The sequence below is a fragment of the Mustela lutreola genome, chromosome 1 (genome assembly GCF_030435805.1).
Source record: "Mustela lutreola isolate mMusLut2 chromosome 1, mMusLut2.pri, whole genome shotgun sequence".
Lineage (NCBI taxonomy): Eukaryota > Metazoa > Chordata > Mammalia > Carnivora > Mustelidae > Mustela > Mustela lutreola.
Window position 1 is genome coordinate 67,842,034 of NC_081290.1, and position 21,803 is coordinate 67,863,836.

Consider the following 21,803-nt stretch of genomic DNA (forward strand, 5'->3'; position numbering starts at 1 on the left):
GTAGTGTCAGTTGTTGCTTGTGATGGCAAAACCTGGCCACTGAACTGTATAGAAATTCAGAAATGGACTTTACCCTCCTCGACACTTAGTTAAATTTCTGTAGAAGAGGCACAAAATTTCACTTGTCTCTGCGATCCACAGGAAGGAACTCTGATGAAAACCCAATGTGCTCCAGTGGGTGACCTAAGGTGGGCTATGGAACTGAGAATCTTGACCTTTCTTACCCAACCTCTCAAGTTCCAACCAGTTGGAATAAGAGAAACAGATTATGATCTAATGAGTGTTTTAAAGGACTAAAGTGCAGCATCAAAGTGTAAGCCTTTGTGCTATCATCTTGTGGTCTCACTGCCACTGTGGTGGAGGCCATTCTGGAAGCGTATCAGGGCACCAGAGTGCTGACCCAAGGTCAGCGCTCCAGAACACGCGTAACTAACAACCAACTGTCCTGCTCTCGCACCCGCCCCCCCATTGCCTATTCTCCCCAGAGGGTTCCAAGTGGGAAAAGGCAAGGTAAAACCTGCCGACTCTGTTAATAGGTGAGTCTAAGAGAAAGGCCTGGGAGAAAAATGTGGAATCTTTGAGCAAACCAAAGGACCATCCCTCGGGTTGTGTTTCACCCATCTCCTTCATCATCAGAAATCACCCAGCCCAGGCTAACCCTCTCCCTCCTCAGGGCACACATTTTGCCCGCATTTGAGCAGCAATAATAAATCTCCACATAGAAATCAATAAATCTTTAGTAAGAAAATTTTCTCATATACCATATTCAAATTAAAAAAAAAAAAAAACCTAAAACACATTAAGTGTTTGTTTGATGTTAGGTAAATGAATGTTGAAAACTGAATTTTTCAACACAACAAAAGTATAAACTACATTTCCTATACAGCTTGATAATCACAACAAGTAATCATGTTATAGGCCTGTTGTTTGCCAATGAATACAAAGCTAGAAACTAAAGTTGGGCCACACTGAAACAAAACAAAACAGAACAAACCCCACCAGCCAATCCACCCAGTTCTGTTCTCTTATCAATGAACATTGCCCAGAGTTAGCTCCCTAATGTGAGGGGAGCAGAAGGAAAACACCCAGTTAGCACGAACTTAGAGCCTGTAAGAACAGGCAGATGTGTGCGGGTCGTGCTGACTCTGACCGGCATCTGCAGCCGGGCCAGCTGGTGCGTCGGCCCACCGGCCTCGCTGTTCTCCTGACACATCCCTTAACAACACAGTTTGGAGAAAGTAGGCTCTCAACCTTCATTTCCTCACCTTTTCCGGGAAGATGGAAATAGTGGTGTGAACATACACTACATTACAGGGATCCTCGCACAGCAAGGTGCCCTCCAGGCTGGCCAGAGCGAGCCCCTCCTATCAGATCACCCCCTACTTCTTTAACATTTAACATTCAGAAAGAAGGTAACTTGGAAAAAAAACTGCATTCAAACGCCAATTCTTATTAACATGTCCCTCAGACTCAGAGTCACAGAGGGGCAGGGGACAGGGGTCTGAGCGCTCTGAGGCAAGATGCGGATGGGCACTGGGGTGGGGCTGAGGGCATCAGGAAGAGCTGCCATGCCTCCTGGCCCAGCCCCACTCAACGAGCAGCCCAAGGCTGACCCGTCTGACGGAGGAACCGAGGCCCAGAGAAAGAGCCTTCAACATGGGCTCAGGGGAGAGAGCCCCGGTTCCCTACCCACCAACCCATGTTCTTCCCTCAATGTGGCTGGAACAAATTGAAAGCTTTAAAAGAAAAAAAGAAAAAAAAAAAAAAAAAGAAAAACTGCATGGAGAGAAAGACAGAAAACACAGACCAGTCCTGGGTCAAAGAAAGGAACAGCACCTTTTATTTAAGATTTACAGAAAAAGTTAGCACGTTTCCACTTGGAGATATTTCCTAAATTAACAAAGTCTGTTTTGAGGAAATCAACACTGAATACATATTTTGAATGGAAATATAAATGTTAAAGACACACATGAGGCTTGTTTCCTGCTTGGGGTCTAAGATACACATACAGAATACAGACCTTACAATATTACAGTCCATGACACAGGTTGCGGCAGATCGCGACTTTCGCCCCGCCCAACCCCTTCCCAGCGACCGGACAGACAACTAGCACACAGTCGGAGGGATCCAACGGCTCTGCGCTCAGCACACCACCCGCAAGAGGAGCAAAGTGCGCAGGGCACCACACCGGCGCGCCTCACTCCAGCTGCAGGCTCCACGTGCACCAGGTGACAGTACTTACTCGGAGATGCCGTTTGTGAAAGCGACACATTCACCCGAATGGTCCCAACACAGTCCCAACTCTCAGTCTACGACATCTACAGTCTATTCCATATCCAGTAGGATGCATTTGGAAAAAGAACAATGGAGTAACTGAACGGACACAGACTCTGTCAAGAACTTTCCCGGCGCTTCCCGAATCCACCAAAGCCATGCTGGCAGCACAGATCTCCAAGCAGCTTAGTTCCTGACTTTTCAAAGTTTTCTTGAGTCTGAAAATACTTCCTCTACTCCCCACTTAATATGTGATAGTATCCAATTGCCTATTTGCCTTACAAATACATTACTTTATGGGCAGGGACTGCTGTCTCCTTAACATGTATCACAGGGAGTTTTCAAGACGATATTAATGAACATAAGGTAACCTAGTGAACACATTTGAACCAACTTCTAGCAACAATATAGCCATTTAGGGTGACTTATGTGGATCCCAGTCCTCTCTGCTGTGATGGGACAGGGGCCCTAAGCCTCGGACAGTGGTATACACAGTGATTGTAAAAATTTTTTGACAAAACAAATCCCTTCACAAATTGAATACCACATAATTTTTGAAATACAATTACAGACCTTGGACAATAAATATTTCTATAAAAACATTATTTTCATGTTTAAGTTATGCTTTTGTCAAGGAAGAAATAACTATAAGCACTTTCACACAATATTTTGGATTTACACATGATCAATATCCTGTGCCCAACAGATTTAAGGAGCTTAAAATCAAGACTAACCTCAGACAGGTCCTCCAAGTTAACATCACAGTGAAATATTGAGTGGAATTAAAATAATTTTTAAATCAGTCATTCATCACCTAAAACACTACAGTTCAGAAAAATGTTTATTAGAGCGACCCTTCTAGATGACATCAACTACAACCATCCTAGCTGCCCCTAAATTCTAGGGCTAGGTCTATGTCATTGAACACACAGACCTCCAGCTCACACACCGTCTTTGTGCTTCACCTTCTAACCTGGGTGCTTCTGTGTTGTCCGATAGCCCCAGAAGGTGCCCGTGAGAGCCAAGTGGCTGGCCACAGCCGCAGCATCAGGCCATGTGGCTGCTGCTCCAGATTCAAGGCTGGCCCTGATCATGGGTAAAATGAGTCTCTGAAATATCCTATTAACCCAACTTTGCCCCAGCTATGTCCCACAGCAGTGGCCATCCCATAGAGAGTGGGCTGGGGAGGGGCCTGGGCTGGCCTGCTCCAAGAGACAAGTTGTGCCCTCCCTGTGGCCAGGTGAAAACAGGAATGAAGCCCCTGCCTCACGGCTGAGCAAACCCCAACCCCACACCCCCACTGGACTGGGCCACCCCACCCCTACACTTCGGTCATTCCTTAAAGGTACAACATGCCTGAATGGTTAGCACGCTTTAACATCAATATCAAAGAGTTTTATGCCAAAACTCAACAGCTACACGTAGGCCAGAAAAAGTTATAAAGTCAATTTAATATGTTAGTTACAAAGGTCTCTAACATGACGACAAGACCTGTCAGATTCTTAAACTGACATTGTGGGACACTGGCCCTTGCTGGTGAAAATGCCTGGAAGGGAGCATGCCCCTCCCCCAGGCAGTATAAGGAGAATGATGAGTATAGTACACACCACCTTCTACCTGCTGAGGATGGCTGATCATCCATCAGCGGCAAGTAGATTAGTGGTAATTTCTAATTCTAGGTAAAACAGCAAAAACTGTACTTGAAGGGATCAAAATCGAGGTCACTGACCAAAAATTCCAAAATGCATAGAAGTCAGTATATTTCTTAAAAAGGAAAAGAAGAGAAAAAGGGAAAAAGAAACTTTAAGAGTCAGTAAGAAGCCAGTAACAGATTAGGGAGCATTTTGTGAAATATTTTCTAACGAGATTCAATTCTTTTAGCAAAAGAGTCTCACTCAGATTCATATTCTGCAAGATAAACAGCAGGCTTCAGCAATCACTCTCTGTTTAGAGATTTTCAAAACCGGAGAGGAAGTTATGGACTGTAAAAAGCCTGTAGAACTACAGCCTGGTACCAAGTATAAAGAGACCTCGCCAGGTCACACACAGATCTACCTGGACCAGAACCACCTTCAAAATGTGTTAATCATCTAAAGGGCTAGACATGATGGAGAAACATTAGGTCAGAAATCAAGCAAGAAAGGAATCCAGTCCACTGGCCAAAGTACAGGTGTCTGCCCTTTCAGACAGGAGCCCAGCCTCCTTGCCAGCTCGGCCCCACACGGGGCCGCTAAGTTACCAAGGACGCCCTCGCTGAGCCTCCCCTTTCTGCCAGGCTAAGTGAATGGAGGACTTCATGGAAGTGTGCTCACACTATTACTCAAATGACGCACAGAATCACAGCTCGCCATTGGCCACAGGAGGGCCCCACATCCACTCACGTCAGGCTTTGGCCAAGAACCCTCTTTGAGGTCATTTCTTTATCACTTTAATTTTACACCCATTCGTGGGTGCATTTTTGGTTTTGGGAACTAGAAGATGCTAATTTACAATCTTACTTTCATTCCTTTTTGGGGACACTGCTAAGAGAGACCCTCGGTGGGCAAATGCTGGCCCCACTCTGCCCTCAACTCTGGCCAAAGAGATCCCACGGAACGCTGACCTTGCTGCTAAGTCGGTTCAGGTTCCGCACAGTCTCCTGCATCCTCTCCTCTAGTTCGAGCAAGCAGGTAACACTCCCAACAAAAGAAACCTCCTGAAATGGCACCACCCTTATCACCACTCCTCAAACCCTAGACACCTCATTTTAAACCTTTCTGTGCTTCTGCATGAACTTCCAGAGAAACACTTGGGCTCAGACCCATCTAGAGCTAGGGTAGCCTCACAGAGAACACTAATGGAGCAGGATGAACTTTCCTGGAGGAGGTGAGACAGACGAGACCCCTCCATGCACCCGCACACACCCGTGGCCTTAGTTCATGAAACTGCGCTTCCGTGCCATGAGAATTGGCCTCGATTTCTTGGTGGTTTTTAGGAGCAACCTCTTAAAAAACACAGGTTATTTTCAGTTGGGAGACAGAGATAGAACAGATACATTGTATAAAGAGAGTACTGATGCTAGTACACCTAGATTCAACACCATCAGAGACAGACATTTAACTTCTGTACCAACTCCAAAGAAAGGCCCCACAGGGGACACAGAAGCCCACAGCAGGTGGGTAAACAGTGCGGGACCCCGACTGCTAATAGGTGCACTTAATGTGCCCCCAACACAGTGGGGAATTTTCAGTTTTAGAACAGCTGAAATGTAGATTGTTGTATACTCTGACAAGTTTTCACCCCCTTGTGAAAGGCTCATGTTTTATAGTAGAGAGTTCCTTCTTGTTCCTATCTCCCCTCACCAGACACAAATGCAGTGTATGGCAGACGGTTTGCAGCACGTAAATGGAACCGCTACAGTGATTCTATGTCCAAGCGAAAGTCACTTCAACAACAGGCGGTTCAAAGGACAAGACTAGAATGTATCAGTGTTATTCTGACCTCCCTAGGAAATGAGGGAATTCATGTTAAATTAGTAGCATAATGAATTTTTGTGCTCTTGGCAGACAAAACTTACTTGTCACTAAGCTCTTTCCAAACAGAAGCCCTTTCCACTCACCTTCAGGAAGCCATGGGTGGGCCCTCTCGGGAGCTCTGCTCATCCACCAGCATTCCCCAGCAAGACCACTGCTGGCATTTGGAGGACAATTCTGCCGCCTGTGGAACTGTCCCTCTCACTACCTGCACCTCACCACCTTCCCAATATCCCCCAGCAGAGGAAGATGCCTCCCCCAGTTGAGAAACACTGCATACTCCCCCATCCTTGTCCCTACCCCATGCCCTCCTATGTACTTCGCGGATGCTAATTTTAGGCTGCCTAGAGGATATACCATACAGCCATTTTGACAGTTCTTCCTACGGAGGAAAGCACCTGCTCTCTGGCTAACTTCTAATGCGCCTAACGCATGTTGGTAGCTGGCCGGCCGCCCACTCAAAATTCATCATGCTATAGTTTCAAATGAATTCTTGTCAAAAGCCTTACAGGCAAGTCTCTACTTGGGGTGATCGTTTCTTGAACTGGACCACTTACATGACCTTTTTTTCACATTTTTAAATAAAATAATTAGTTTTCTGTGACCCCTACATTTACTCCTGAGCTTTTTCAATGTCTTTTAGGAACAGCATGACTTGGGCCATCTCGCAGGCCATGTATCCCACCAGCTCCAAGAAGAGCCACCCAACAAGCCCTCAGCACAGGCCAGACCCTCAAGTGCTACTCAAACCAGCCCAGTGTCTGCCACTTCTAGATTCAGTTTACCCCCACGTGCATAATGCCGTCGAGAGGATCACTTTTCATGCCAAAGCAAAATTTATACTTTTGGATAAAAATGGAATGATGGTGATTTTATTATTTTTATTGTTATAACCATTATTGTCACAACAGTGAACCACTGAGTCCTTGCAAGGCGCCAGGCACCCTAAGTGTTTAACATGCGTTACATTACTTAACGGTTTAGAACACAAGTAGTAGTCAGAAACTTTCATTAAGGGTAGAACACAGCTGAAGAGTCTGCTGGGAATGAACCGGATGCTGTTAACATGGTAACGTGAACAGCACTCCTTCTGCCTCCACGAGCTAAAGGGCAAGCGAGGCCTGCGTCTCACCATGCAAACATGCGGGCACCCAGGGGTAGGACACCAGGTGGTCACCCAAGACTTAGACATTTAATGGGATGGCTGATGTCCTACAAGAGCGACTGATGAAGTGGCTACTATAAATAACCTGATTGCGGTGCCCCCAAGACACCAATCACTGAACCAAGAGTGGAGTTAAATGGCTCATATGATACTGTAAATGAGATTTTTCCTAAAAATTTGCTGTAACTAGTGTCATAGTAAAACTGCTTAGTAAAAAAAAGACAGAATCAAAACTCCTCCTGCCTTTTATGTTGGAAATTAGTTTAATATGTACAGTACTGAGTACATTCCATTGGCAATGGGAATTAGCTGACGAGGACTCCTTTTAGTGTGTGCTGCTTGTTCTGTTTCTGAAGGTGCAGATGCCAGCATTTTTCAATAAAAACTCGGCAAGTCATGAACTAGGAGACAAGTGTGGCCTCTAGCAAGACCAGCCCCTTCGGCGCGGAGTCCTTGTTGCAGGCCCAGGGCAGCCCCCGGTGACGGGCGTCCCTTCAACGTGAAATCTACATGGATCATTGCAATATGAGTGTGTTTCTATTATGAGATGAATGTGATCAGGTAAATGGCCTTGATTAGGTATCTTACCTTGGTCTTAAAATTTGTTATCTGTTTTCTTCATTGTATGTGTTAGTAATACCAGTAAAAACAGATTATCACACATCTTCCATAAAATGACTGTGATAGGAATGTCCCTTAGTGTGTACGACGATACACCACCTGGAGCAGACATCCTGGAATATTACATCATTTTAAGTGCAGTACAGGGCAGCTGAGTTCAAATCCAACTTGGCTGATGTGGGCTCCCATAAAAGCTGTTACCAGTGAAGGCGAAAAAAATAAGAATTTGCTCTACTAAGGGAATAAGAAATGAAGTTACAAAACACTTAAATCACATTAATTCCTTCACAGGCCTTTGTCATGCAAGTGTGTAATTTTAATCTATTCTCTTCATTAGGGTGCTGTAGTACCATGTACTACTTATTCCAGTATCAATTTTATTTCTCATATATACCTTTTTTTGAGAAGAATTTAAACCACAGATGACCTAAAATGTCTTGAAATACCAACTCTGTGAAAACTCCTTATTTCAATCAAGGGTGATAAAAAGCAGGACACACAAACATGCAGTGGGCATGTGACCTAAGTAAGGGGCAAGTCTGAAGCCCAAACAGCAGCTCCCAGGGTCACCCAACTCCCACCAGAACAGGATACCAGTGGTTTATAGGACACTGTTTTAGAACCCTACACTCTGCCTCCCGTGCTAAAAGGCACTCAGCATGGTATACGTTGTGAACGCAGACTATAGTTCAGTAGTGGTAACACAGAATAGATAAGGCTTTTCACTCACTTGAAGTGGTTTAATGAACAATATAATTCTATAAAAATGAACGCTAATGAAAGATTTACATAAGCCACTCAAAAGTGGCCTGATAGAAAAGGCCTAGTAACTTGAATGTTTTTACATAAGCAATAGAATGCATACTATGCGATCTATGTATCACCTTCAAAATGCAGGACAGTGTATGATTTTAATGTGTTTAATATATAATATGAACACATTTAGTAAACTACCCAGTTCTGAAGTTCTAAAAAATTAAAAAATCAATGAAGTCTAATAATTATAAGATGTTTCATTGAAGTCTTCCCAAGTTCAGAACAAATGTCTAACCCAGGAAGACCCCAGTCACCCTGGTCTCAGTGAACATCAGACCACCAACCCTGACCCACCTGTTCTCACCCCACCCTGGCTGTGTCCGCTCTGGGCTGTGCTGCCCAGAATCCAAACATTTGGCTGGCATGGTTTCTGACCAGGAATGACAGAAAAGATTTGTTTTCAGCCTCAGTTTTTCTTACAACTCTATCTGACAACGGAGTAAGTAAAAACTCAACCAGAAAGTGGATCAAAGTGCAATGACAGAAAAACTCATTAAAAATCTTCTTTAAAAAGCCGACTTTAAGCAAAAGGGTCTATGGACCTGAAATTTTTTACTTTTAGTATTCTTTAGAATTAGAATCTTCATTTTTCAGGATACTAATCATAATTCAGACAAGAAAAAAAGAAAAAGGAAAAAAATTTGTATAGAATTTGTCTTTTTCATGTTTCAATAAGCCCCTGGAAGTTCAGTGAAGAATTCATACTGCATTTTCTCAAATGTGCCCAAACATAAGAAATGTTTACACACACCAAACTATAAGAAAGCCCCAGTTCCCACACATGAGCAGCTTCCCACCACCACTGGCGTGAACCCCAAAGAAAACCCCACTCAGAGCAACTCTATGTTTATACCACCTCAGATGGCTCAGGTCTCTAGAAGACACCTCATGTAGGAAGGCCCAGCCCACATCTAGAGTGAGGAAGTAACTGAGGCTGAGATGGCAGAACAGTTAGGCCCCACCAGTGACCGTGGCAGAGACCAGGTCAAAAGTGCCACCTTCTTACCCAATAGGGTGAGGGGTATATCCACTCCCTGCCTTACTGTCTTGTTCAAAAAAAGCCCAAGGTTAGCATCTCCTCATACTCTAAATAAACAGGACTCATGTCTACAATGAGAAAAAGAGGATCACAGGGAAAAAATTAGTAAGGAATTAAAACTTGATTATAAACTCCTTGGGTAGTCACTAAAATTGGGAATCCAAAACTCCCCAAAAGTGTCATATTTGCATTCTGAGGCTGTTTTTTTGTTTTTAGAACGGCCAAGACTTTATATCTGGTGATGAAGTCCAGATGTTATGATACAACGAGGGGTATAGCCTCAGGTAGATATTATTCTGCTATATACTGCATATTCTGCAAATGCAGAAAATAGAGGAGTCGTATTACCATGGTGGTTCTGACTCACCTCCACACTCAAGCGTCTAAGGGTATATGCCAGGATTTAGAGGACTCAAACCATGGAATGCATGAGGACATGCCTCCATGAGCCTAGGAATCCAACACAACAGGCAAACTACCCTCCACCCCGCCTGGGGTGAGTGCACAATGACCAGAGTCCGCTCAAGCAACAGTGTCATGTTAGGGCCAGAGTAGACTTGCTGGGATGTGGAAAATTAATTAACAGTGTGGAGCTAAATAGAACACATTTTAAACACAGATCTCAAGAACAGTTAAACTACATCCAGACTGAAGTATATACACAGACATTTATACATACGCTGTGTGCATGTGTGTATACCTATGGTGCTCAAATAGACTAAAATAGTGATTTTTTTTTCCCCATTCCATGACTAATACATAGTTGAAAGAATCTGAAACTCACCTACATTTGTGGAGAGGACACCAGTGTTATGCTTGTTAAGTCTCACTTTTGCTCACACTTCAACTTGGGCAACTAAATGGCCTTCATATGAACACCATGGTCATCACTATCACTAGTATTTTACCTCATTCTCAGTTAAGGATGCAGAAGGAGACGAACTTTTGCTAAAAGGAGTGGAAGACGCGGCTGTAGATGCCCGATTTCGCTTCTTCAGTGGTTTGCATGCATCTGACAGATGTTTCGTTGCTGTAAAACAATTTTGGTTTATAAAGTAAAGTTTGAAATCTTAAACCCTCAATCTCTTTTTTTTTTAAACCCTCAATCTCTTAACTGCTTCAAAATTACCCCTGTAATAAATGAAGTTCTAAGGATAAATTTTCCAGGATCCTCTGTTAGGCTTAACTTTTTACTGTGAAAAAATCTGAATGGAAACAAAGGCAAATTGTCCAGTGAACTCCAATGTTCCCCTGCCTGGCCAACCCCCAAATCCATCACAACACGGCTCCATCCAAACCTAGCTTCACATCCCCAGAAGCCACATTCTTCTGGAGCAAATTCCAAACATCATTTCACCTGTAAAAAGTTCAGTACATGTCTCTGAAACATAAAGTTTTAAATACAACCATAAGACCACTATGCCATTCTTAAAAGTAACAATCCCTTCATATCCTCAAATGTCCACTCAATGTTTAAACTGCCAACACCGATGCAATCACACGAGGGTTTATTTAACAAGCTTAAGCTTCGGTCCAAGTCCCAACTCCACTGTGTTGGGTATACTTGGGCCCAAGCTTAAGCTTGTTAAATAAACCCTGGTGTGATTGCATCGGTGTTGGCTCCTTGGTGGTCTCTCGGATGTGAAAACTCGGGCACAACATTGCTCACAAATGTCTTTCTTTTCATAGTCCATTTAATTGACTTTTGAAAACCAACATAGCACCTCATGCAAAATAAGGAAAGCAAATCCATTTCCAACTCTCACTTACTCCTTTCTCCTCTGAATGTTGTTTTTCTAATTAAGAGTTGGTGACAGGAGGGAGGCAAGATGGCATCTGCGTGATTTCAGCTCAGGTCATGATCTCAGGGTCATGAGATCAAGCCCTGTGTTGGGCTCCTTGCTCAGCGGGGTGGGGCAGGGGTGAGGTCTGCTTGAGGTTCTCTCTCTCTCCCTCGCCCCTGCCCCTCCCCCACCCTCTAATTAAGAAAAAACCAAAAAAACAAAAAGAGCTGGAGATGGTAAGCTCTCTGTAATAAACTGTCAGAAACTTCAAAAAGACAATGAGGAGGGAAAGGGAGCCTACTTCTTTCATTGCTTTGAGTTATTTTTCACAAACACTTGAAGCCAGTTTCTTCAACATGTGAAAGAGAAATAACTAATCCTTACTTTTTACTTTTAGTGAAAATAGATGATCAGATACTCAAAAGTGGTGGAATTTATAGCAGCTACTGGCACCGTCAAGGAAGAAACCTGGATATTTCTGACTTAAATAACTTCTTTAGCGTAATTTTAAACTGAAAATAAAGCCCAGTAGAAACCAAGAGAAAAATAACTTCAATAAAATGTAGCTGGAGCACTGCAACCACTTACACATTCAGGTGCACGAGAACCTTCCTTCCTCCTTACTAGCCGTCAGACCTCTCGGAGGAGATCTCGTGCCCTTCCCCGGCCCAGCTTCCTGTTTGCTGCCAGCCCAGCCCAGGTGCCTGGCAGAGCTGAGAAGGAAGAAGCACTAACCACATTACCTGCCTGGCTCTTCAGCGAGGAGGCTGCCTCGGTGGCCTTGCAAGAGCTTGTTCGGGCTGTCTTGTCACTGACCGTCTCTCTCTGTTATTACATAAAAAGAAAAAAGAGAAGAAAAGGAAGGGGAACAAAATCTAATGTGAACTAACACAGGTTGCTGAAATGTCTTTCTTTGAAATGTGCTCCACATACTCCATGAGCACGGAGCAGGCTCATGCCTCTTCCACAGCTCAAAGGCCCTCCCCGGCGCCTGCCCTGCCATCTGCTGGGATAGAGGTGTTGCAGGGGTAGGGGAGCCAAACAAGCCATGCTGCTCAAACTCTTCATGTGAGCCGCATTTCATACGCTTCTCCAAGTTCCCCCTGAATTCAAAGCAGAGTGTGAAGGAGAAAAAAAAACCAACCCTTCCGCTCCTGAGGTTGTTCCATCAACCTAAAGTGGCGTCTCAAGTCAATGCCAACATCACTGCTCTAACTCCCTAACTCCCTCCACAGAGGATTTCCAATTCAGAGATAAGGTCCAGAACAAACCTCACAAAGATCATCAAGAAAGCACATTTCACAAATGAGAAAAACCACACACACACACACACAAGAAGGGATCAGGAACATTTTGTTCAGTGCTCAGAATCTGAAGGAGTTGAAAATAACCTCTCCTGGGTGCCTGTGTGGCTCAGTCAGTGAAGCATCTGCCCTCAGCTCAGGTCATGATCCCAGAGTCCTGGGACAGAGCCCCACATCGGGCTCCCTGCTTGACAGGGAGCCTGCTGCGCCCCCTGCTTGTGCTCTCTCTCTCCCCCTCAAAATAAATACATAATTTTTTTTAAAAAAGAGAAAAAGAAAAGAACCTCTCCTGACAGCCCTGAAGCAGCATGGCCATGCAGCCACCTACGCCTTCCCAGTCTCCAGGCCGGGCTGCTCCCTGCATGCCGAGCCCACTCCCCAGCCGGCCCAGGGCCGGTGTAAGCAGTCACAAGACTGCGGACAAGGTAACAGGGGCCCAGGAAGTGTACAGGATACAGCCTACCTGGATTATAAAAACTCAACCAGAGGGAGACACCACTACTCTTTGTATTATGTGCTACTGCCCAAGCTTAGGTAATAAAACATTTCTACCTGGCTACTTAACGTGAATTTTGATTTTTCAAATGTCCAGGACCACACGTTTTTAAGGTAAATATGAAATACAAGTATGTCAAGGCAGCCGATGTGAGTCTGCCCACCAGCACAGGACTGCCTGACTAGCAGGAGGCAGAGAGGATGCTCCTGAGGGCTGTGAGCCACCTGGTTACAGTGACACAAGGTCCATTTTACCTCTCTCTGGGCTGGATACTTGACCGCTAACCACTTCACCCGACAGGTGCCCTGGAAGAATGTTCTCTTGCCCAGAAAAATAGTGCAGGGCCTGCCTGCTGCCCTGACCTGCAACAATGGCCTTAAAGAAGCAAGATAGCTGATGGCCACGTGGTCACACTTCAGCAGCATGTGGAATGGGGTTTTCCATTCCAAATAAAACAGTAAAGAAAGAAATTTCTAGGAGCATCTGGGTGGCTCAGTTGGTTAAGCGTCTGCCTTCAGTTCAGGTCATGATCCCAGGTTCCTGAGACTGAGCCCCACATCGAGCTCCCCACTCAGCGGGAAGCCTGCTTCTCCCTCTCCCATTCCCTCTGCTTGTATTCCATCTCTCACTGTTTTTGTCAAATAAGTAAACAAAATCTTAAAAAAAAGAAAAAGGAACTTCTTCATTTAGATTGGTAAAAGAATGGATGAAGCTTTTCTCAAAACCACAGATACAAGACTACTCTGTATAAACTCAAGCATAAGATACAAAGTCTGTTTCAACTCTAGGTCTGTCCGTGACTCAACACCACAGGGCCATAAAGCACACTGGAAAGAGCGCACGCTCTCCACACATACAGTCACCATAAGCGGGTAAGCGGGCTCACCCTCCTCCAGGTGCCAGGCAAACTTCGCCCCTTGATGCTTGCTGGACTGTGCTAGAACTAGACAGCCCTGGGGCCCTCCTATCTATGCACATCTATACTCTTTTGTAAGAGTAGAAGAGTATAAGTATATAAGTATATATATAGAGAGAGAAAGAGTGTATCATATATTCTATGCATATCATATCTATACTCTTTTGTTGCATCAAACAGGCCTGCTTAGTAGTCCCATTAGATGAATAATAACATGAATTACTAATAAACTGAATGAACTCATAAAATCTATTTTCAACACCTTTAATGGATTTTGAAAAACTTTTTTATTGAAGTATAACTTATCCCTAATCCCTAAAAACATCCCTGATTTTGATGTTTTCATGCCAATTATTTACACACTGAATAACAGCCCTATAGACAAGAGCCATCTTTGGTCTATACAATTCCATAAAAATCTAAACATCAAGTATTATTCAAAGTGTTTGCATGTTCTTTGACAGCCAAGTATGAGCAGCTTGTGATAAAGTCCATGGCAGATAAGAACTGGCCCTCTGCAACAGCCTTGTCAAAAGGGTTTCAGGAGAGACGCAACCGTCTGCCTCTAAACCAGTACCCGCTGAGCAAGGCCCCTAGCCTCTGATCTGCTTCTGCCCAGGAAACTGGCCACTAAGGACTCACACAGCACATGCTCCTCCAGCCCAGGCACACCTGGGGCATAATTACCTTCCTAAGACCATGCTTCTCCGTCCTGAGTCTTTTCCTGGGTGCATCTTCAACTTCAGCCTCTTCAGCAGGGTCCTGTGTCCTCTTTGTATGGTTTCTTTTTTTCCCATTTACATTACCTTGGTATGGGGGATAGGGGAAACTTACATGAAAAACACTCCACAAGCCACCCTCCAAAGCAATGATGGCCCAGCCAGCAAATTGCAAGGGACCATTTCCTATACCACCAAATACTAGAAAATCTTTATCTAATCTACAGATTATTATATTGGTATTTGTTATAATTACATTTTAATATCCTATAGCACTAAATTTAAATATAACCCACTAGTTTCCTAACATTTAAAGACTAGTGGAACTTAAGTGGAACTTTAAAAAGTACAAAGCTTGCTACTTTTTATACGTTTCCTGAAAGAAGCATGTTAAGCAGCAACACTCCTTCGGTATCTTCAAATTAAGGGTTTCCTACATGTTGTTTAACTATGTCAGTCATTAGTATTTCCAGGAATATCAACTAATCCAAGATTTAAGGTACTGACCTAGGAAACGGAGATGTAAGGTCAGAGTGCAAATTCTAGAGAGGTGATTAACTCGAACACACCAATGTTTATTCCAAGCACAGATCCAGTATTTCTATCTGCATGCCTGTTGTACCAAGGTTCAGGGTGTAGCCCTGGACCACTGGGCAGACATCTGGTGGGAGGACAGGGTCATCCTCCAGCCTTACCACCCACAGGGACAGGGGTGTGCAGCCAGGAGGAGTGCCGGATCCCGTGGTGCCTCAGGAGGAGGTGCAGCTAGCCACGGCCTGGTCACTCCATCCAGGGCCTCACCACAGGTGGAGGCCTGATACCACTAGAGCCCTCAGCAGCTGCCCTATGACAGCATGAGCCGGCCCACAGGCAGCCACATGGGCTGGCCATGAAGGCCCACTGGGAAGAGGCTTGCAGAGCAATGGGGTTTGTGCAGCACTGACCATGCACGGCCAGCACAGGGCACAGCCAGCCTGACCTGCCAGAACACCCTCAACCCAGTTTGCCCAGCTCATCAGTGTATGTCACTGAACTACAGAGACCTGCGAGAAGCAACTGATACCCTGCACCTCTCCACACAGGTGAGGTGATGTCACAGCCCTTCACGTAAGAACTTCCCCTGTGCCCAAAATGAGATAGCGGACATTCTGTACAGAAGTCAGCAATGTGGGCCTCTGTTTGAATTCCTCATACTGAGGCCACAGACAGCTGATGCCACCAACACAGCCCATCGTCTTAGTTATTGGCACTGGAGGCCCCAAAAGGGAGGCTCGAGGGCCTCTAGGACAGGAACACACCTGACATACACTGAAGGTGGAAACCAACCCTGTCCTCCTGTCAGTTAAGTAGTCGGCAGCAGTCCAAAATGACAAAATGTGACACAGAGTCATAGTCACACTTACTCTTCAAGGGTAGTTCAATCTGGCTTCAGGAAAACCTAACTCATTCTTAAATAAGCCAGTCATTGAAAAGGACCATCCTTCCAGATGTAGTGTGCTGATGAAGAGTCAAGTCAACCTCTGCACAAATCCAGAACATACTTGCTATTCTAAATTATGTTATTTGCAACAAATGCTGAACAAATTCAACAAAATTCAATATTAATATATGAGATAGTTGATGTGGAGATCTAGAAAGCCCTAAAATCAAGAGCATCTGTGACCAGGGGCGCCTGGGTGGCTCAGTGGGTTAAGCCGCTGCCTTCGGCTCAGGTCACGATCTCAGGGTCCTGGGATCGAGTCCCGCGTCGGGATCTCCGCTCAGCGGGGAGCCTGCTTCCTCCTCTCTCTCTCTCTGCCTGCCTCTCTGCCTACTTGTGATCTCTCCGTCAAATAAATAAATAAAATCTTAAAAAAAAAAAAAAAAAAAGAGAGCATCTGTGACCAAAACAGGCAGGCTGTCTAGTGCACGTGTGGATAGAGGCAGATGTGCACAGGCTGGTCTAGAAGCATGGCTTGTGTGCACAAGCCAAAATGCAATGACTTCTGGGTCTTGGGTCTCCTTTTAGGTGAGTCTTGAAACACTTTACATTTGACCACTCCAAAATTCTTCAGTGATGAACCTTGAGAAATACAGAATTGTCTGTATTTTAAATTGATAACCAAAGATTTTTTTTTTACATTAGAAATGTTGGTTTTCCACATGTGTGTCCAAGCATGTACAGATGACAGATCTGACCACTGTCACAGGTTCTTTCCAAGCTTACACTGTTAAGCCTCCCTTCTCTTAAGCAAAGTAGAATTATTTGTTTTTTAAACTGAAGGCCTAAGAAGAACCAGAGGACGGCCATACTTAAAGCCAGTATAGTCACCTTCCTCACCCTGTGAGCTCTCAAGCAAATGGGCCAGGAACGCCCTCCCTGCTCCCAGGTCCAAGGCCCCCCACCTGAAGAAGCAAGCCCCTCCTGAGGTGCAGGTCCAGCCCCTGCCGGAAGCGCAGCATCACACCTGCAGTCCTAGCAACTGCCTGGGCTCCCTCCCTTCTGTATACCCCTGGCCACCCCATCGCTGTGGAGGCTAGAGCACTCACTCCACTTGGGCTCGCAGAGAGAGAATCACACCAAGCAGCTCTCACAACAATGAGGGAGAAAAGGCAGACAGCAGAGATTGCTTTATTGTGACCACACGCGCTCTGGTTGCTGGCACAAGCGCATGGGTCAGAGATGCGGAGAGCAGCCCCACGTCCCTGCAGTCACCGAGCGGAGCTCAGCTGGCTACATGACACACATCTCACAACCAAGCAGAGCACACTAGCACAGTGTTACGTTTACCAGAGTCTTCTTCAGACTGGGAGGAAGCCACCAGGGCAAACTTGGTGTTATAGCGGGCTTTCTGTTTCTCGTTGAGCATGTCCCACTGCGATCCCAGCAGCTCCTCAATCTCCTCGCCTGAGGCATCCGGGTGCTCGGCAACCACCTGCAGACCCAGGAAGAGGGGTCAGAAAGCCTCACACCTACAATGCACTGGGGTTTTGTTTTGCACAAAATCCAATGCACAGCCTTTGGGAACTCTGTGTGGTGTATTTATTCCCACATCATGGAACAACGCCCCAGAAAAGCTTCAAAGAAAATTAGTGATTATCTGATGCTATAACCCATTCAAAGCTCATAAATAAAAACAGTGCTGGTGAAAACAACTCAACTGTATTTATGTCAAGGCAGGAAATGATAAATGGTAAGAGGAAAAAGTACATTTTTCCAAAATCACTAAATTAGTTAGAAGTTACAATTTTCTAGGCATCCTTGGAAAATCAGTGGTAGGACAAGTGTCACGGAAACACTACCTGTCAACACAGGGGTGAAGTCTTGACCTGGCCTTCTCACTTGCTGTAGTACACACCTTCCGTCTCCCAGGTGCTCGCTCTAGATGGTACAGATGGCATGCCATGGAGGGTAGACACAGAAACACACCCCCTGCATGGCCTTCTAGCCATATTGGGGCTGCCAGCTTCAGCACCCCGGAAGCATGCTGGAAATGAGGACCTCAGGCCCCACCCCAGACTTGCCAACCAGGACTGTGTATTTTCCTGAACTCTGCATATGAGTCATGGATGGGCCCACAGCCTTAACTGTATACTAACAACCAGAGAAGTTTTAAAACCTCTGCTGTTCAGGTCCCACCCAAGGCCAGTTCCTTCTCTGGGTCTGGCATCAGTGTTTTCAAGACTCTCGGGGACTCTCATGGGCACCCAAGCTTGAGAGCCACCAACAGCAGGGGCACAGAGGTGGACAAATGATGGGCAAGCCAGACCTACCCCAATCCGTTTTTATTTGGTCTATGAACTAAGAACTGATTTTGCATTTTTAAATGGTTGGGGAAAAAAAGTCAGAAGAATATGTCCTGGCACATAAAAATGACAAGTAATTCAAGCATCAGCGTTCATATATCAAGTTTTACTGCAACCAGCCACTGGCGCCCCTTTACCTGTTCTACAGGGTGGCTGTCCTGCCACAACAGCAGTGCAAAGTAACAGACACAGGCCTCAACTGCCCAGGAGGCCCTTTCAAAAAATGTTTGCTGCCTGATTCCGAGCACTGACCAGCATGCTCTGGAGCCAGACCCCAGGTTCACGTGTGGTTCCCATATGGCAGCTTTGTGAACTCGGGCAAGTGAAGGGGTCTCCCCCTCTGTGATGAGGGGGCAGTAACTCTTCACCTGGCAGGGATAAGGAATCACCAAATTAATGCTGCTGGTCACTACTACCACTACTACCATTTGGACCCACACTGGCCCAACCAACAAGGGTAACCTCTGCCCCAAAATGCAAAACCCTACTCACAACATGGTCACTGCAGACGGCTTCCTATGGCCTTCTGTGCCCCTTCCCCGCCACCTCATCAAGTCCTCCCCGCCCTGAGGGACACTGGCACACCGCCAACGCCAACTTCCACCCACTCTCGCATCTCAGAGCACATGCATTTTCAGATGTGGGTCAACAGCAGCCTAATAATCATGCAGCCCTTCCATGTCCTCACAACCCCAGGATGCCTTCTGCAACGCAAAGAACAGCTCTGAGCTCCAGCGTTCTACTGGGTGTTCTCGGTGTCCCTTGTGAACTGTCACCGTTCCCACTGTGCCCCTGCAGTCCCGGCTCCACATACACCTGCTTCCTCCTCTCATCTTGGGGCCCCCTTGTCCAGCAGGGTTTTGTTCTGCCTGCCCATCCTTCATGAGGGTGAGCTCACCAGCCCCAACACTCCAAGCATCAAAGGTCTCAGACCCTCACGCAGCAAAGGTTTCTGTACAGGGCTTCAAAGTCACAGGACAACTGCCTTCTGGAACTCTCCACTTCCAGATTCCTCATGATCAGCACATGCATTCATGGACCCACCACCTTCAGTCATCCAGCCCTGAATACAATGTCCTCAATCAGATGAATCCTGGCCATGCCATGCTCACAGCTGTCATCAAACAAGACTTGACTCCTTGAGGCCCCCTTCCCTTTGTACCTAAATCCCTTGCCAGGTCGGCCAGCTCCACTCCTGAACATTTGTGTATCCACCCCATCTAGATGACTATGGTTTCACGAACCAGTCTCCTGGCCTTCAGTCCGACCCATCTACCGGCTGACAATCCCATCCTAAAAGGGCTCCCTCCTTGCAACTAGAGGGACCACACCTGGCCCATATGTAGAATAGGGTCCTTGCCACTTGGCAATGTCTTCCACAGCCCCCCCATAGCCTGGAGCCCATCCTTACCCCCCACTTTCATCACTCCCTGAACAACTCTGCACTCAGGGGCACAACAACAGGCTCTGCCTCTCCACAGGCCACACTCTCCTGAAACATTTTCTTCCACCACGCTGACTTTGGCACACCCTTTTAATTTCAGCTACAATGTTGTATTCACTCATTCATTCATTCATTCATTCATTCAAGGAACATTCTGAGCTAGGTACAGGAAATAGAAAGGTCAAAGCAGCCACCATCCTACCCACAGTGCTCACCTTCTGGGGGGCCACCTGCTTATTTTTCATCCCTAGTCATGTACTGTGAACTCCAGCGGGGACAAAGAAGTATGCCCCTCATCATTTTGGGTTAATGAGGCCCTGGCTTCTCCCTGAAGTCTATGGGCCTCATCACTAAAGCAGGGAGTACAAAGACTACAAGTTCTATGCATGCGGGTGCACACACAAACATGCACAGATGTGATTTTTCGGGCCAATTCCCTGTCCTTGCTCCTGCCTGTGTCCTCCCACAGTAGAGGAGAGTCACTTTACATCTCAGAGTTCAGGGTAGCTAGCTATAAGACAGGGATAATTTACGCCAACCTCAAAAGGCCTTTATGAGAACTGAATAATCTTCTTTCACAGTAACATACAGGCAATGTATCTTACAGACAGTAAGCACTCAGTAGTAGCAACCTCCATACTTTTTATAAAGATTTATTTATTTGAGGGGTGCCTGGGTGGCTCAGTCCGTGAAGCGTCTGCCTTTGTCTTAGGTCATGATCCTAGGGTCCTGGGATCAAGTCCCACATCCAGCTCCCTGCTCAGTGGGGAGGAGCCTGCTTCTACCTTTCCCTCTGTCCCTCCCCCTACTTGTGTCCTCTCTCTGTCAAATAAATAAAATCTTAAAAAAAAAAAAAAGATTTATTTATTTGAAAGAGAAAGAGAGCATGTATGCAAGCAGGAGGAGGGGCAGAAGGAGAAGAGAGAATTTTCAAGCAGACTCCCCACTGAGTGCAGAGCCCACCATGGAACTCCATCTCAGGACCCTGAGATCCTGACCCAAGCCAAATCCAGTAATTAGATGCTCAACTGACTGAGCCACCACCAGGCGCCCCAACCATTTTTTTCTTTTTTTTTTTTTTTTAAAGATTTTATTTATTTGGGAAAGAGAAAGAGAGAGAGAGGGAGTATGAGCATAGAAGGTAAGTAAGAAGCAGACTCTCCGCTGAGCAAGGAGCCCTATGCAGGACTCGATCCCAGGACCCTGAGATCACAACCTGAGCTGAAGGTAGATGCTTAACCAACTGAGCCACCTAGGTGCCCCAAGTTTTAATAAACTATATCTCAGACACACAAAAAAATATGGAAAACCAAATACCCACAAGTTCACACACTGTGCTGATTAAACTGTTACCAGTACAAAGACTTTGTGTGCTCCTCAGAGTTCGACTCCCTGCTCTCAGCCCACCTGTCACCTCACACATCCTTTCAGAGCCTTGTGTGGCTTTTAGACTTCTGAGGTGGCTACAGTACCCTACACCTCACACCTCCACTCCTAGTACTCCTGCCTCCCTATTGAACAGCACTGGCCAGTGCAGCCAATGCACAGTGTAGAAACAAGGGCATACAATTTGTCAGGTCTAAGATTTATGTAAGACCTCACCCTGCCCTTTCCTGGATTAACTGCTCCATGAGAAGCCAGCCTCTGTGCTATGAGGACACCCCAGCCACCCCATGGAGAGGACCACACATGAGGCCTCCTACAGGCACTATCAGTACAGTACCTTGGAAGAAGATTCTCCAGCCCCAGTCAAGCCTTCAGAAGATGCAGCCCCAGCCAACATCTTAACTACGACTTCATGGGACATTCTGAGTCAGAACCACCCAGCCAAGCTGCTCCCAAGTTCCTGACCCACAGAAACTGTCTGAGAATCCAAGTGTGTTGTTGTTTTAAGCCACTAAGTTCTGAGGTCATGTGTCCTGCAACA

The 21,803-nt window shown here is 45.8% G+C and overlaps 1 protein-coding gene across 7 annotated transcripts in view; it reads right to left on the bottom strand.

Moving 5' to 3' along the window:
• Window positions 1–21,803, bottom strand: part of NSD2 (nuclear receptor binding SET domain protein 2) — a 96,114-nt gene that overhangs the window by 22,024 nt on the left and 52,287 nt on the right. For 6 of the 7 annotated variants that reach the window (XM_059166980.1, XM_059166948.1, XM_059166957.1 and 3 more), the window contains 4 exons: window positions 17,417–17,561; window positions 14,615–14,733; window positions 11,955–12,036; window positions 10,336–10,457 (listed from right to left, as the gene is read on the bottom strand). In XM_059166980.1, coding sequence (XP_059022963.1) covers window positions 10,336–10,457; window positions 11,955–12,036; window positions 14,615–14,733; window positions 17,417–17,561 — 468 coding nt within the window. Of the gene's footprint in view, window positions 1–1,817; window positions 7,767–10,335; window positions 10,458–11,954; window positions 12,037–14,614; window positions 14,734–17,416; window positions 17,562–21,803 lie in introns of those variants that run through there. The other variant, XM_059166993.1, reaches the window with a different exon arrangement.